Source organism: Numenius arquata, chromosome 8, assembly GCF_964106895.1.
Source record: "Numenius arquata chromosome 8, bNumArq3.hap1.1, whole genome shotgun sequence".
NCBI lineage: Eukaryota > Metazoa > Chordata > Aves > Charadriiformes > Scolopacidae > Numenius > Numenius arquata.
The window spans coordinates 48,859,758-48,875,340 of NC_133583.1; the positions used below are offsets into that span (position 1 = coordinate 48,859,758).

At 38.6% G+C, this 15,583-nt stretch overlaps 2 protein-coding genes across 6 annotated transcripts in view; one reads left to right on the forward strand and one right to left on the reverse strand.

The window, feature by feature from the left end:
- Window positions 1-6,350, reverse strand: part of MIGA1 (mitoguardin 1) — a 39,939-nt gene extending 33,589 nt beyond the window's left edge. Inside the window, exons 1-6 of one of the 2 annotated variants that reach the window (XM_074152643.1) lie at window positions 6,336-6,350; window positions 3,325-3,502; window positions 2,667-2,803; window positions 2,307-2,433; window positions 1,707-1,843; window positions 998-1,121 (exon numbers count right to left, since the gene is read on the reverse strand). In XM_074152643.1, the coding sequence (XP_074008744.1) occupies window positions 998-1,121; window positions 1,707-1,843; window positions 2,307-2,433; window positions 2,667-2,803; window positions 3,325-3,502; window positions 6,336-6,350 (718 nt within the window). Of the gene's footprint in view, window positions 1-997; window positions 1,122-1,706; window positions 1,844-2,306; window positions 2,434-2,666; window positions 2,804-3,324; window positions 3,503-6,251 lie in introns of both variants that reach the window. The other variant, XM_074152641.1, reaches the window with a different exon arrangement.
- A 7,464-nt stretch (window positions 6,351-13,814) lies between these two features.
- Window positions 13,815-15,583, forward strand: part of USP33 (ubiquitin specific peptidase 33) — a 37,759-nt gene continuing 35,990 nt past the window's right edge. For all 4 annotated transcript variants that reach the window (XM_074151936.1, XM_074151939.1, XM_074151937.1 and 1 more), the window contains exons 1-2: window positions 13,815-13,895; window positions 14,958-15,011. In XM_074151936.1, the coding sequence (XP_074008037.1) occupies window positions 13,815-13,895; window positions 14,958-15,011 (135 nt within the window). The remainder of the gene's footprint in view (window positions 13,896-14,957; window positions 15,012-15,583) is intronic.

The window sequence follows — 15,583 nt, forward strand, 5'->3', positions numbered from 1 at the left end:
GCCTGAAGACAGAAATTACAAGAAAACTTCTAATTTAATAATGGATACACAATGTAACACCAAAATAAAACATTCAAACATTTTTTTGCTTTAAGAATTACATTAAAAGGTGTACGCAGACGTGTCAGAAAGCCAACTCTGACGTAAATTTAATCCCCACCCTTACTCAGAGCTGTATTTAGTAGTTGCAGGATGTTAAGAGACGAGAGTACTGCCACCTCGTGCCAGTCAAGCTGAAACCTAACAAACAAGACTACTGACTCCAACTAATCCCAGAACATGTTCTGCCTTTAAAGTCTGACAGTTATTTGAGTTCAGATGCTTGATCATGAATTATGAAAGAGTATAATAGTATCAGTCTTTAAGAACATCTTAAACCAATTATTTAAACAAAAATAATCAGACTATCTGTACTTAATCAGCATGTCTGGCAGCAACTACTCATTATATTTGCTATTTTAAAATCCTGGGTTTTGTCACTCATAACTGTCATAAATTTCTATCACCAGGGTTAAGAGCTTTGGTATTGGATATCTGTTTCAGACTAAATCTTTCTTGTTTGGTTTTGGATTTTGTAAAAAATTATGACAAACCAAAAAAAACAAAGTACATGCATACGCAGTTTGTCAGTGCAAAAGACATATATAAAACTTCTTTTGAAACACTCTAATAATACACCTGCACTATAAAAAGGGTCACATATTCTTACTGCATAAGCATTTAAATACCAAAGTCAACATAAACTTTAGAAACTCGAGAAATATTGTGAAAATTCTCAAGTATACCGATAAGCCACAAAGAAAAAAACTTCCTCTCAGTCCATTCTCATCTAAAATACAAGCACTACATCAAATAGTACGTAATAATGTAAAGAACATGATTTTTTTCTTGTTTATTCACTGATACAAATATCCACTGAGCAGAATTATATCAGTGACTTGTCCCTGCCTCCAAGGCATTATTACAAGCAATAAAAACGTAAAATAGGAGTACTCACCAATATCATTAGCTAGAGAAGCAGGATCAGAGGCCCCGAGGGTGGCTTCAAACTCCTCCTGAAGACGGTAAGCTCTTTGAAGAAGGGATTCAAGCTTATGAATAAATTCAGCACTTATGATATCCTGTAAGAAGATAGACATTAGAAGATTTTCTATTTGTTAACAGTCTGTAAGATTCCTTTGTAAAAATCTAAGAATATTAAGCCTTCAAAGAGCAAACCATGCCACATTCATTTCCTACAAACCACACAAGGACACTGTCAGACTAGTACTTTAACATCCAAAATATACACATATTTTATTTAGTGTAATAAAAATAAAATCTAAATTCTAAAATACTTTATTTGTAATATTTACTGCACTAGAAATAAAGCCATACAGGTGTGTTTTTATTTCAAAATATTTTTAGCATTTAGTTCATAAGAACAAAGGAATAGAAATAAAGTTTAGGCACACTATTTGTGAATATTCATAAATTGATCATCTTTCCCAAGACCTTTATCTTTGCTAAGCAGATATCCTCTCACATAGTCATAAAAGAAAGGGATGACCCAAGGGATTTTGGGCAGAGAATTAGTATGCTTGGTAGCTTGATAATACCATCCAGAAGCAGACACTGATGCAACAGCAATTGCCAAAAAATAAATAAGGCTAATTCCTTCCCCCCCTCCCCCTCCAGACAGTAGATCATAAATTGAATATACTCACTTCTACGCTTTCTTCTGCAATCGCATCTCCTGCTCCCAGCTTAATGGAGCCACAGCTTGCTTCATCTTCAACTTGCCTGTTACGGAAAGTTAGTGCCTGCTCCCATCGACGCAGTGCTTCTTCGAAAAGCTCCATACCTAGGGGAGATCAGGATTACCTCCATTCCATCAAACACACAGCTGCCATATGTATTCACAGTTTAGTCATAGGAAACTATTTAGCTAATGAGCCTGATTACAGTAGAGATACAAGTTTTTAAAACAACAGCAATTCCCAGTCTAAAGAGATAGTTGTTTTTTTAGTAAAATAAAGAAGTTCACAAAATCATCACAATGTTCAATGTACTTTTTCCTATTTACTTTTAAAAATAATTTTACAGATTACTAGTACAAATGTAGGAATAAAAAAAAAGTATTTTGAAAAACTAATGCTAGATCAAGTAAGATTTCATTATTTTATGGAAACATTCTTAGACACATGCCAACTGGATGCTGCGAAAGAACACCACAATAATATTGTCTAAGTGTCACTTTGCCATGAAAACAAGAAATTATTTACATTCATTGTTGGTAGATGCTGAATATTCTTATTATAACTTACCCATCAAATATAAGTTTTCAGGTGTGGTCACCGGAATATTGACAAGTTTAATATCATCTTCATCTGCTTTATCCCAGGAATTAGAATTGGCACAAGCACAACTGTGACAAGAGGTGGCACTCTGAACCTTAAAAAAAATAAACAAATTCTGAAGTGTTCCTATACAAAGTATCCTTAAAACACATTCCTGGCAGAGTACATTACATCCATGCTATCTGCCTAGAAACTTTTTGCTATGTAGTAAGTAAAATGGCCTTCTCAGCATCTCTAGCCTTCTGTGCAGCTTGTTCAGGAAAGCTGTTTCATCTCAGTGAAACCATTAGGTGTATATTCAGTGCAAGTTAAAACACTTTTACTTACCGAGGCCAGGCTTTGAACTGAACCAGAGTATTTACTGAAAAGTCCTCCATTTGCATAGATACAAGACTGAGACCCTTTTTCCTTAGCAGAGCTCAGAGAAAGAGTCAAGTTTTGCCGACTACTGGAACAACTAGAACCTAAGAGATACAGTGTTTTGAGTTTGCAGCAGCTTTAAAATCAGTGTATCTTTCATCAGCATGATCTATCAAGAATTGCGTTTACTTTTTTCAATAAAATCCAGTTTAGAAGCAAACAACAATTATTCTTTCATTTACAGTTCTACACAAGAAACTACAAATTAGAATAGTCAATATCTATAATAATAACCACGCATTGAGCATAATTATATTCCCATCCTATAAAAAATTAAATCTGCTTTTCTCAGCATTGAGATGTCCACAAGATCTGCAAACTCTCTATTGATAAAAGAAGTTTTAATCTACATTAATGATTAAAAATTCACCTTCAAGAAGGCCACTTTATTTATAAGACATTGTAATTTTGTTCCTAATTTGCACAATTTCTACTTTAAGAATTCAATACTCAGCATTAGTTTGTTTTACTACTACACACTGTTATGCACACCCATCCTCTCACACCCCTTTTCCTCCCCTCCAAGAAAACAAAACAAGAAAACCCTGGGGATTCCTTCACGTACCTTTTTCTGATGCAGCTGCTTTGGTACACTCTAATACTAGATGACTTGGTTCCCATGGTGGCACTTTCTTGTTTTTCTTTCCACGTCTTCTTTTGAAGTGATGGGCCAAAAAAATCACAGATATTGCACTCACTGCTGTTACCGTGAAAAGCTTCTTTAACCCAGGTGAAAGCTTTATCTGAAAATAAGAGAGTGTGACTTCACTGGAAATATATGATCCCACCTTTCCTCCTACCCTCCTTTTGGTGAGTTCAACCCAGGCTATAGCTCATCTGAGGGAGATAAGAGACACGGCTCTCACACAGCCTGAGAAACAACCAACTCTGAGTAAGGACATAGACTAACCACTTCCAAAAATTTGTGATGGAACTATAAGGTATATTGCAAATCCACAAACTGTGGGGATCCAAGTGAAGAACTTTCAAACTTCTTTTTATTTATTTATTTTTAATGCCAGGACAATGTAGGGCTTCAATTAATTCTCTAACAGCAAAATACTGAGAAGAAACTCACCCTTCACAACTAGACTATCTTCTTGCACTGTGAAAGAGCAGAAGATCCAAAAGCTAACATTTGCATGGTGCTTCAATTTGCGAAGAACATCTATTTAAACGTATTTCTCTAAATAAACCATCTTTTTTTTTAACTGTTATGTTTTATTTTGGCTATAGATCAGCCATAGGTTTGCAGACGTTGAGATGAATGAGAACCACATATACAAGCAACTGAAATTAAAAGCCATTAACAGAGTTTATAAAATTCAAAGTGACAAGATATACATAGAAGAAAAGAGCCATTTAACTGGAAACTAGAGTCCACATTCACAAAATCTTAAGGAAATCTATGCTGCTTGAGAAACAGACTGCTGGGAGAAAACCAGTTCTGCAGTCCTTGGGGCTAATATGGTGTTTCTGTAACATGTTTCCTCATACAAGGCAGAGCCGGCCACACAGGGTACCACTCACTCTGGAAGTCCCTGGTTGCTGTGCACTAGGTTACTGCCATCAGAGTTGTGTAATCTAAAGCAGCATTAAAAGCTTTGCTCTGCGTTGAGTTTGCAATCAACAAGTCAAACACCTTTGACTTGAGAATCCTGTCCTTAGTGGTACTGTGTCTTGCCCAAGGCCGAAAACCTAACGCTGTACTCCGTGAGGAAAAGGAAATCCCCGAAACACAGCACAAACACTTACTTACAAAATACTACTGTATTTTACAGAAAAGAGTAAATAACCAAATAACTGAGATTAAAACCTCAAAGCTCACAGAATCAAATGCTAGAACTTAAGTTTCAAAGAATCCTAAGCCTATAAAATAAATTTGTCTGTGCCTACAAACATCATTATAAATAAATTAACAGTGAAATTAAAGCTTCTAAGGAGAGGAAAGCTAATAGTTGCACATAACAGAGTTGCAGTGGAGGTATTTAAAAAGGATACGAAAACACTGCAATGTAAAAAAGAAATCTGTAATCTTGCAGTGAGAATTTTAAAGTATTCTAAATACAGAAAAACTGTGAAAATAATCAGATGCAGTCATGACTGAGAATATCCCATTCTGGTTATATACACAACAAAACTTTGAAAAGCATTTACATGCAAATATGAAAAGTTACATAGCTTTTGCTTACAAGCATTTAATTCAATAAAAATAAAATACAGTCATATTCAAGACATGGGTTTTAAAAGCAGAACTTTATTAGGACCTGCTAACGTCTATTTAAAATGAATATTACTGGTGTTCCTAATAAAAGTTTATACTTTTTTTTTTCTTTTAGTTAACAATGATTCAGCATATGCAGAATGGACAAAATCTACTGGACATATTTTGTACAGTCAACTAGAAATTCTTTTTTTTTTTTCCTCCTGTGTGTTATGGCACCAGAATATGGCTCCCTCTTCAAGAAATTTATCCTCTGAAGGATACAACTGAAGCCTTAATATATTGTCAAGCCATTCTGACTTATTCCACTCTACCATTTATCACATATGTAGTTATAGGCAACTAACACCTCTCTTCTCTGAATCTCTACAACCCAATTACAGCTCCTCCCCTGTCTTTGACATGAAGGTGATCTAAGGACAAATCTTATGATCCCCTGCAGACAAGGAGTATCAACTTCACAATACTTCCAGCTTTTGTAAGCCTGAAAACTAAGATCATAATGTACTCTTTGCCCAGATTTGAGTGACTGCTATCCATGCTGCTAGTGAAAAAAAACGCCTATAATATCAGTGAAAGAAAATAAAAATAAATCACTCCAGGGCCATCTGTAAAAGCAAATACTGTGATTAATAGAGCCTTGGATTTTCTTTAAAAGTCTTTCTCTAAGTAAAACAAACAAACAAATGAAACCAGCAAAAAGAATTGAATGGGTTTAAGAAACAGCCTGCTTTTAAAGAATCACTGTCTTGTTTTAGTCATGTGCCACTTATTTAATCGAACAGAAGTGATGCGACTACTTACTAGAGTAAGGATTTTTGATTTACATTAGTGAATTACTATTCAGATTAATTTGGTGAGTGGTACTGGCAATCTAGGAAGTACTTCAGACTACACTGACTACTATTATTCAAAATTTAATGACAGTTGTGTTTATTTTAAATACCTACAAAAAAATCTACAAAAAAAATTGTGAAGATTTTGATATTTGATTTGATGAGTATTATTGTGCTGTTGCAAAATGAAGACATACAGACATTGCAGACAAAGCAATCTCTTCAGTCAGACATACGATGATGCACTAAGTGTTTATTAGCAGAAAAAGGCAAAAAACCCCACTTATTTTAGCTCAGTGTTCTAAATAAACTAAAAATCAAGGTATTCTGTACAAATGTAACTCACATTAAGCTCAGAAGAGAGAGTACAACATTGCAATTAAACTTTTAAAGACATACTGAGTGACAATATTTAGATAATGTATATATTACCTGGTTAAGAGAATAATACCAAGAAAGGGGAAGATGAAATACCCGTAAAGCTACCGTCTTCAGAGAAAGTCGTGTCTCAGTAACAGCTTCTTCTGACATGGCTCCTTCTCTCCCATAACCTCATTAAGTGGAACTATCTTGAAAACAGTCACAGATAGTCTCTGGAATACTCTGTCAAACGAAGGGTACATACTAAATTATGCAATAGGAGCCCGGGACAGCTTCCTTCTGCGAGCTCAAATCCCTTACATAACAGGTACATGACTTGTTTGATTGATATTTCTGAACAGAGATAAGACTCGTGCTTAACGAGCAGAGAGCAAATTTGCTGGCTCAGCTTAGGCCTCGTTCCTTCCAGCTGCTCCACACAGAGAGTGGGGTCTGTGTAACCAGGACCTACAGGGGACTCGGTCTGCTCCTGTCAGCTGGCAGTTCGCCCATTGCATCCTCTACATCAGACAGGGCAACAATCCTGTTTCTAAGATCGCTACTGTTGGAAGAACATATTCGCCAGGCAAAAAGAGTTAAAAAATTGGAGGGGAAAAGGTTTAGCTCATTCAGAGCTCCAATTTTGCTGCTGACACACGATGAGGGATAAATACAATCGCCTGAGGTAATCTCCCCGGCGAGACGGCACGTCCCCCTTACTCCCTGATGCCGAGCACCAGGCGAAGCCCCTCACGCGTGACATCCAGGGCCGCGAGAGGTGCAAGAAAAGGGCGGTCCCGCAGGCCGAGGCAGCGCTCAGCTTTAACCACCGGCTCATTCCCCGCCGGACACAGGCGTTTCCCCGGGGCAGGAGCCTCCCCCACCGCGGGGCACCGAGCGGGGCCCGGCCGGCCTCGGCGGGGCAGTGAACCCTGTCCCCCTCGGGGGCAGAACCCACCTCCCCCCAGCCCTGCTGAGCCCTCCCCGGACCATGCATCCCCGCCGCGGCGGTCGGAGCCTTTGTGGCGCCTCGGACGGGTGACGGACAGAGGCGGGGTCCCAGCTCCGCGCGCCCCTCAGGCCCCCATTCCTGCAGCCGCGCCGCTCGCTGAGCCTGGGCCGGGTCCCGCTGCGCGGTGGCCCTACGTTTGGCCACCCTCAATTACCTGCCGAGCCACGGGCGGCTCCCTCCCCGCACCGGCAGCTGCTAGGAAACCGGTGGGGGAATCTGCTTCCGGGCCAGCGAGAAGCCACTGAGGTCCGCCAGGAGGCAGCCCCTGCCGCCGCCACGTGAGGGTGACCCGCTCCGTTAGGAGTCCGGGTCGGCCATCTTTGCACAGGGCAACCTTCCTCAGCGGGCAGCCGGGCGAGGTGGGGTGAGAGCCTGGCGCCGCCATCTTTGTGCGGGGCAGCGCTCACGTGAGCAGCGGAGACGCTCCGCGCCGCCATCTTTGTGCGGGGCGCGTACCGCAGGCCGCTGTCGCCGCAGCCGCGGCCGGTGGGCGTCTGCCTGTCCGTGTGAGGTAGCGGCGGAGTCTTCTCCGCCGCCTTCTCCGCCACGGCAGCCTTCTGCACCGCCGCATCTCGGGCGGTGGAGCGCTGCCCGCTCGCCCGGCAGGGCCGCTGTCCCTGGAGGCTGGGATTCGCCATCGGTGTAAGCCGTGACCAGGTTTAGCTCCGGATTCCGCACACCCTGCACCCTCCCGGCTGCTCCGGTAAGAGGGGGAGAGTCCCGCCGGTGGTGGGGAAGGCGGGTCGGGTCGGGTCCGGTCCGGTGCCCGTGAGGGCAGGAGAGGAGCGCGGCGGGCGGTGTCCCCGGCCGGTCTCAAAGTCCAGGGCGGCTCGGCCCGCCGGGCGTGTTGGCACGGTGATGGCCGCCGCCGGCGGGAGCCGTCTGGGCAGGCGGGGAGCCGCGGTCCCGGAGGGCTGGGTGGGGGCCCGGGGGCGGTGTGTGGCCTGCCGCCTCCGTCGAGGTGCGGGGCGATGGGCTGGGGTGGCCGGGCCGCCCGCCCCGGGTCAGGGCGGCCGGCGGGCAGGGAGGGTCCGCCCGCCTCCCCGCCTGCTGGGGGCGGCCGGAGAGCCGCCACAAACGTCGAGCACAAACGTGTTGACCGCTACAAATATCCGCCAAAGCCGGAGCCATGCGGAGACGGTGTTGTGGGTACGATGAGATTCCTAAAACCTAGTAATTTAGCTATAAATTACCGTTCGTTCCCTGAGGTATCTACACGCGTAGATCGCCGCTTACGAGTGGAGGAAAAAAGCCTGGTGTAACACCTAGTGGAAAATCACTGTGAACTCAGGCAAAGCCTGAGTTGGGAAAATCCTCTTAAGAAACATAAAGGTCAGCTAATGGGTTTCAGAGTTAGGATTTAGGGCGGTGGAAGAAAGAAATGAATGGAGAGGCTACATACCTTAAAAGGCAATATAAAGATGAAAAATGGCTAACCCTGTAAGAGGATATACCCTCAAGCATTTTTTTTAAATGTCATTTCTCTTTAGAAACAATGCTTCATGACAGGGAAAAAAAATCTAATGGAAGCGACTTAAAATATTGTATTTCCCTTGAATGGATAGTTCTTGGTGCCTGAAGAGGAGGATCAGGTATCTTTCATCACCATACTGAGTATACTTTTGTCATTTACTGGGAAAATAACAGGTTTTATTCTAAATAGATAAAGCAAGTTTTCTACCAAAGTTAGTACTGGTGTTGTCATTTTTTCAAGAAAATGGGATGCTCGTGTTTAGAGTTGATAGATTTAAAAAGGTAGAAATAGGGAGAGATGGAAGATTAAAATCAAAACCACCTGCTGATTAACAAAATATAAAGGATCTTAGTGTGTGAAATTAAGATTGATCTTCCCTATTTCTTAAACTGAGAAGACTATTCTCAAGTTTGGTAACAATATTATTCACATACGGTGTTATGCTGAAGAAATTTCTCTAATAATTGTCAAATAATCCAGTGAAGTTTTTAAAGAACAACACACTTCTTTAGAAAATTGATAGGAAAATGTTCATCTTAAAAATCTGAATATGTATGTCTAAGACTGTAGCTTCAATGGGCATGTATAGTTTGGAGTGAATGCTGGTGTTTTTTTTCTGCAGTGGGAAGAATATTTATATGACAAGTAATTGCTGAAGTTCCAGATCTCTTTAGTATTCTAAGTAATTAAATGTTCAGATATGAATTGCATCCATGTGTCACTCTTATTTTGTTGCCATAAAATGAAAATAAATGTTAAATGCAATTGTTCTAGTGCATCACTAGTAAAATAACTGTGAGTGCAAATAAGAAGCCTGAACTTAGAGTTTACTGGTTTGATATGCTGTTATTCAGAGCTGTACAGGCAAAATACTAGAAGCCTGTAATAAAGATACAATTGTTGCTTCAGGTAATTGCTGTTTTCAGAATAATCCCTTTATTCTTAAAATCTTCTACCAGCATTCCCTAATTGAACCCTGTAAAGTGATCTGATAAAATGGCTCCATGTTTAGGGACATCAATGGAGTAAAGATATATATTTGTTTATTTCAACATCCGTTGAAGTGTTTACTAATATAACTAGGCAGATGAAAACATTAACTTTAATTCAAATTTTTTTGAGAAAATTTAAGATCTGTTATGTTTCTTCAGGAGATATTAGTCTCCCTGCATAAGCCCAAGATAATTTTCAAGATAAATTGAATTTTTGTAGTGTTTGATGGGATGTTTCTGGGTGTGTGGTAGTTCTTCCATGGTAGGCACTACACGAGTCTGTGATGCCATGGAATTCTGCTGAATAATAAATAGGTTGCTGGTCATGATGCTTTAAATTATGGTTCACGTTTCTCTGACGGCTTACATGAGCAGGAGCTTTTTTTTCTTAGTAAATGCAAAGAATAAACAAGCACAAAAAAGAAAAGACTGGAGTTCAAGATAAGTGTTACTGGCTTTTGTTTTTTCTTTGAAGTATGACTTGCTATGCATGCTGTAAAAAATTTGTTAACAAGTCCTTCTTTTGAAGGTTAAATTATTCAATTAGTTGAATGATGTAGTATGATGCATTGAGACAGGTGGCTTGAAACAAACCTTCCAGTGGAAACAATGGAGAAGAAGGGAGAGACTGCTGAGTTCTCTCCCAGATATACGAGAAACATTTGATGAGAAGCTTATTGCATGAATATGATCATGAACGGTTAGTGTGAAAACTTAAATTCTATTCCCAGTTAAGTTTTACTTCATTCTTAACCTCATAGTGAAACAAAGATGCTTCTTGTATCCCGTACATGTAGCTCCACGGTTTTCAGCTTGTGATTTTTCTAAGGTTCCTGTGAGACCATGGAATACTTCTGAAGGGTCCGTGAAAGGTGACAGGAACAGTCTTGTTACCACTGGACACATGATTGCTGTCTAAGAATTCACATCTTGATAACAATTTTTTAGAGTTCTTCAACCTGAGGAAGGCAGACTTTACTGGTACAGATCCTTTCCAGAGCCTTTCTCTCTCTTTCTAATATATAAGCTTTTGGTTTAGGAAGCTGCAGTTCTGGAAAGGTTTAAGGGAAGCTATATACTCTTGTAATATTTTTATTCTTCTGTGGATGTCTTCTTTGGTCAGTAGAGGAAACGGGATGCTGGGCTAAATGGACCATTCATCTGACCCAGTAGAGCTGTTCATATAAGATACCTAGGCACCTTCCCAGTACGAACTATCACATATCACTGCAGGCATGGCGTGGAGATATACTCCAGCTTCAGAACAGGACTATAAAATGGAATGCAAGAGAAACTACAAAAGTAGATTTTTAATTTTTTTTTTTAATTACTGGAAATGAGAAGAAGTGACATTTGGATGAAGTCAACACAATGCAGAAGCTTGTGAAAAAGCAGATGTGCTAATGAGTTACATCAGTAGAGGAAGATAAGCAATTTTTTCAGATGGAGTAGGAAGTGGCGAAGTGGAAGAAAGGCAGTGAGCGAGGGAGGGGCTACCCTGGGCTTGCTAGGACTTGGAGAGATGAATCATGGTTTTGAAATTAATTTTACAGTTTTAGACTTTAACATAAAATTTTACAGAATGTGTTACTGCAACTAGGTATATTAAGCTACCAAGGTTATGGCAGTACAGTGAGTTATCACGGTTGCTACAGGATGGAGGGAAGTGTGTAAGAATTTTGTTAACAAAAGGTGAAAGAAAGGCCATTCAGTTCTGCCCATATAACAGCATGTAAAGAACCTATAACACTAACTAGACTTCTACAAGGAATGCTCTCCATATGGACAGGAATAGGGACCACATCCATAGGGACGTGAGTTTCAACATGCTTTGGTCTTTCTGATGATTATTACGAGAAGAGAGATGCAGATTGCATCAAGGAAGAGAATCTGGCATAAGCAGAACTCCTGGGTTTGGGTTTGTTCAGGACTCCAGGTTTGGATTTGTGCGGTTCCATGTGTGAAAAGTAGCTATTAAATACAAATCTGGTAGCGTGAGGTGAAGTCTCTGCTTCATTCATTGCCTTGTATTACTTGTAATAATGCATTTAGAAAGGTTCTTCATAAAAAAATTAAGCCTAGAGCTTTACTAGTCCATTATACCAGTCTTTCTAAAGCACCTGTTAAATCAGCATTAATTCACGCTGAATTTTTTTTAAGGTTGTTAGGGCTTTATTTGAAACTGAATCACCCATTTTTAATGTTTTAAGAGACCTTGCAAAATGTGCAAGATGAAACATACATTCATGTTTCCATTTCTGTTCTGAAAAGGAAATTTACAGTTCAAAAGAGAATTGCTAATATAACTGAAGTGAGGAGGTTTGGCCTGAAAAAGTAATGTTTTCATATTTAAAATGTCTTTCAGTAATACTGGAAGTAGATTACAAATAGAGACTGAACTGAGGAAATAATTCTCCAGCTGCAGCTTGTATTTGGGGGTAGAACTTTTCAAATGTCATACCATTGGTCAAGGAAGAGAATTTAGCCCTCATCTTGAAGAAAATCCTGAATTATTAATTTACTGTAGTATTTCCAGTCTTGTGAGATAAGTTCTTAAATATTTTATTGAACAGCTGTTAACGTGACATTCAAAAAGACTGAAAGGTACACACACTTGAGGATATGTTATAGATATAATAAATATCTTCTATATTATTTGTGTATAAATAATTTTAATATATAAGTAAAATATATGTAAGTACATATATGCAGGTATATACTTGCATGCATATAATAAATTATATAAAATATTATATATTATTTCTGTACAAATAATATATAACACTTTAATAATATTATTTGTAAAGGAATGTTTGTAGAAATAATATAGACTATTTATACACACATATATTTATTTAAAAACCCTTTGATAACTAAAAGGAACTGAAATGACTTCAAAGGGATGTTATTGCAAGGCAATGGAAGTGAAGACCAAGTCAAAGATAACAAACTGAAAGTTTACTAGGAAGTGTGGAGATGCCTACTAGGCAAGGTTTATTTTCCCCTATGCTGTTAAAGCTTGAGGTTACTTAATATTCAAAGGAGTGATTGGTTGTACAAGTGGAAGGAACAGACCTAAAGCTGCCAAAGCAAACGGTCAAAGTGGAAAGGGATGTTGATAACAGTGATAAAGGCTGCCACTATCATTCAAGGAGTGTGTATCGCTGATTAGAATGGAATTTTACTTGCAAGTCTTGATAAAGGAATGCTAGATCGGACAGATAGTAATTGGGCAAAGAAAGTTTAAGATTTCTTGGGCTTTAGGGAGATTGAGGCATCAATAGTAATTGTTAAGGTGACAAAACTGGAACCAAGTTCTTGTGTGGTTCTTACCTGCATGAGTCAATTGGAGTATTTATATCAAAAAAAGGTTACTGAGTTCACTTTTAAATTTTCCTTCTGTAAAACATCGTAGCTTTCCATGCAACCATCAAAATAATAATAACAAAGTGATTGTATTTAGCATTCTTTATTTCTGATAAGTTTCTGTGTCTGCATCAGAGACCTTGGATGGACAGAGAGAACTTGAACAAGAGAAAAGCTCGCCGAGTGTTCAGTACTACAGGTGAGTTACAAGTTTCAGTTTGCTTTTGATATGTAATATGCCTGAATCTAGAATGTGTCTTTGTAAATAAATAAAACCAAGATAAAGTTTCCATCTCCTTTGACAGACAAGTCATATGCTCTTGCGTTTTAGCCTTCACAGTTTCAGCACACTTCAGTAGTGTTGCGTAAGATCCCTTCTCAGAATATACAGTCAAAGCCACCATCAGTTCTGGGTAGGCTTGAAAACTGTAATTTTTATGTCATTGGGGTGCCATGGTAGAGGCCAGGAAGTTAAAGAATTCATCCAAACCAGCTCTGTTCCACTCAGGATTTTGTTAGTTTATGCCCTAAAAGTCAGAGGATTTCATTTTAGGAGTCAGCTGTGTTTAATTTGGACTATTGGATTCTCTTACTGTTAATAAAGTTATTTATACTAACTTACTTTAAAAAGGCACATTCGTTTAAAAATTATGTATATGTTGTATATTAGATCTCTAATATTGTTACCTACTGTAAGGGATTGGGTTTTACTCGTTCTTTCTTCTGTTGACAAGTGATTCCCTGGTCTTTAAAATCCCAGCTACAGGATCTCAGAAAATACAGCTTCTAAAATGTCATCGCCTGGCAGCAATTGCCCGCACTTGGAATCAGTTGGTGAGATAACAAAAGAAGAATTGATACAGAAATCTCATGTGAGTTGTAGCAGCTTACTTTCTTCCTATCTCAGTTAACTCTGATCACTTATTTTAACTACACATCTTGTCATGTATTAATAGTTCTAAGATGCTTTTAAGTGTTAAGCATGGGTAAAATCTTCTGTACTGGGATAGTAAGGTTTAAACAAAGAACGGAAGAATTATGGACTTGGTAAAACTGGAAAACTATTTTTTGGTACTTAAAGAGTACCTTTCCCAACAGTGTCTTCCAAAGCAAGTGATGTTTTAATGGAAGCATTAGTTAAAAGAGTTAGCGTAACACCAAGATGAACTTTATTTTCAGATGCTGCCATTGTAGCAGTTATTTGGAATGTTAATGTAATATAGCATAACTGGCGACTTCAAGTAGAAACTGTAACAAAGAAATATATGCTCACAGTGTCTAACAGTTCACATTTTGATGGAGGAACCACAGTTTGAGAAACTGCCCCTATGTGAACTCTTGCTTTCCAGCTACTATTAATAAATGGAACCAAGAAAGATCTTGTAACCCACTGTATTCGCTGGGAGGTGGTGAAAAGCCAAACCTTTTCGGTCCATGGTGCTAAACTTCTGTCTGAAAAGTGGAACAGTTAATGTGCTGCTGAGGGGCAGAGCATTGCTTGAGTGTTGCATCTTTTTTTTGTAAACTTTTGCAGGTAGTGTTGACTATTTGCAAATAGGAATATGCAGTTATTACAGGTTCTATCACTTTCATATTTTTTTCTGTTAAATTGATAGGAAAGACCAATTTTGAGGATTTTTATGATAATGTGATATGGTATGAGTTTATGCTTTACTTACAAGAACAAGTTTTGGTTTAAGATGAAAACTCAGAGAGAGATCCAAGGTTTTACTAGAAGAATATACTGATCTTAAGATTATATGAAGCAAAACAAAAATTAGGTTGGTTATCAACACATCCTTTTTTCTTTTTTTGTCTTAAAATTACTTGGCTGATACTGAGCTTTACAGTATTTTCTCTTGTTTTGTCTTGAAGTTGTGGTTTACTGATGAAAGTAAATGAAATAATATTTGCTTGTTTGTTAATGTTAATAGGGCACTTGTCAAGACTGTAAAGTCAGAGGGCCCAACCTTTGGGCATGCTTAGAGGTAAGTTGTTCTGTTGTTCCGTAGTAGGATCCTTTTCTAGTAATCTGTAGATAAAGTTGGTAGTATTTTTTTTTTAAGGCACAACTATAACAAAGTTCTTTAAACTAGTTTCTTTAAGTTATTTAAAACCAAAACCTCTTATAAAGAGTTTTTTATTTTTAAAGTTATTTACCCTCTATCAGGTACATATTTCTTGTAGTTTAAGAATACTGTGTTTAAAATGAGATATTTTTTTTTTTATAAGCAGGTGAAGGTTTCTTTTTGAGTTACATTTTTTAGCTCTTAAGATTTATTTTTTTTTAAATCTTTTCCCTGGGTCTGTAGATCTGAATAATAATAATAATATTTTATTCCTGAATTAAGTTACTTTTTATAAGCCCCTCAGCATTTGTAGCAATAACGCCTAGCAATAAATGTTGACTTTTTGCAGCATAAAAAATACATACTCTTTTTTCTTTGTTTTGCTTAATAATAAAAAGCTTATTTTGAAATTTGTAGAAGCTTATACAAACATTCTTCAAACCTTGTATGAATTTTGTAGTCTTAACCTCGTATATAGTTTTTTCTTAAAT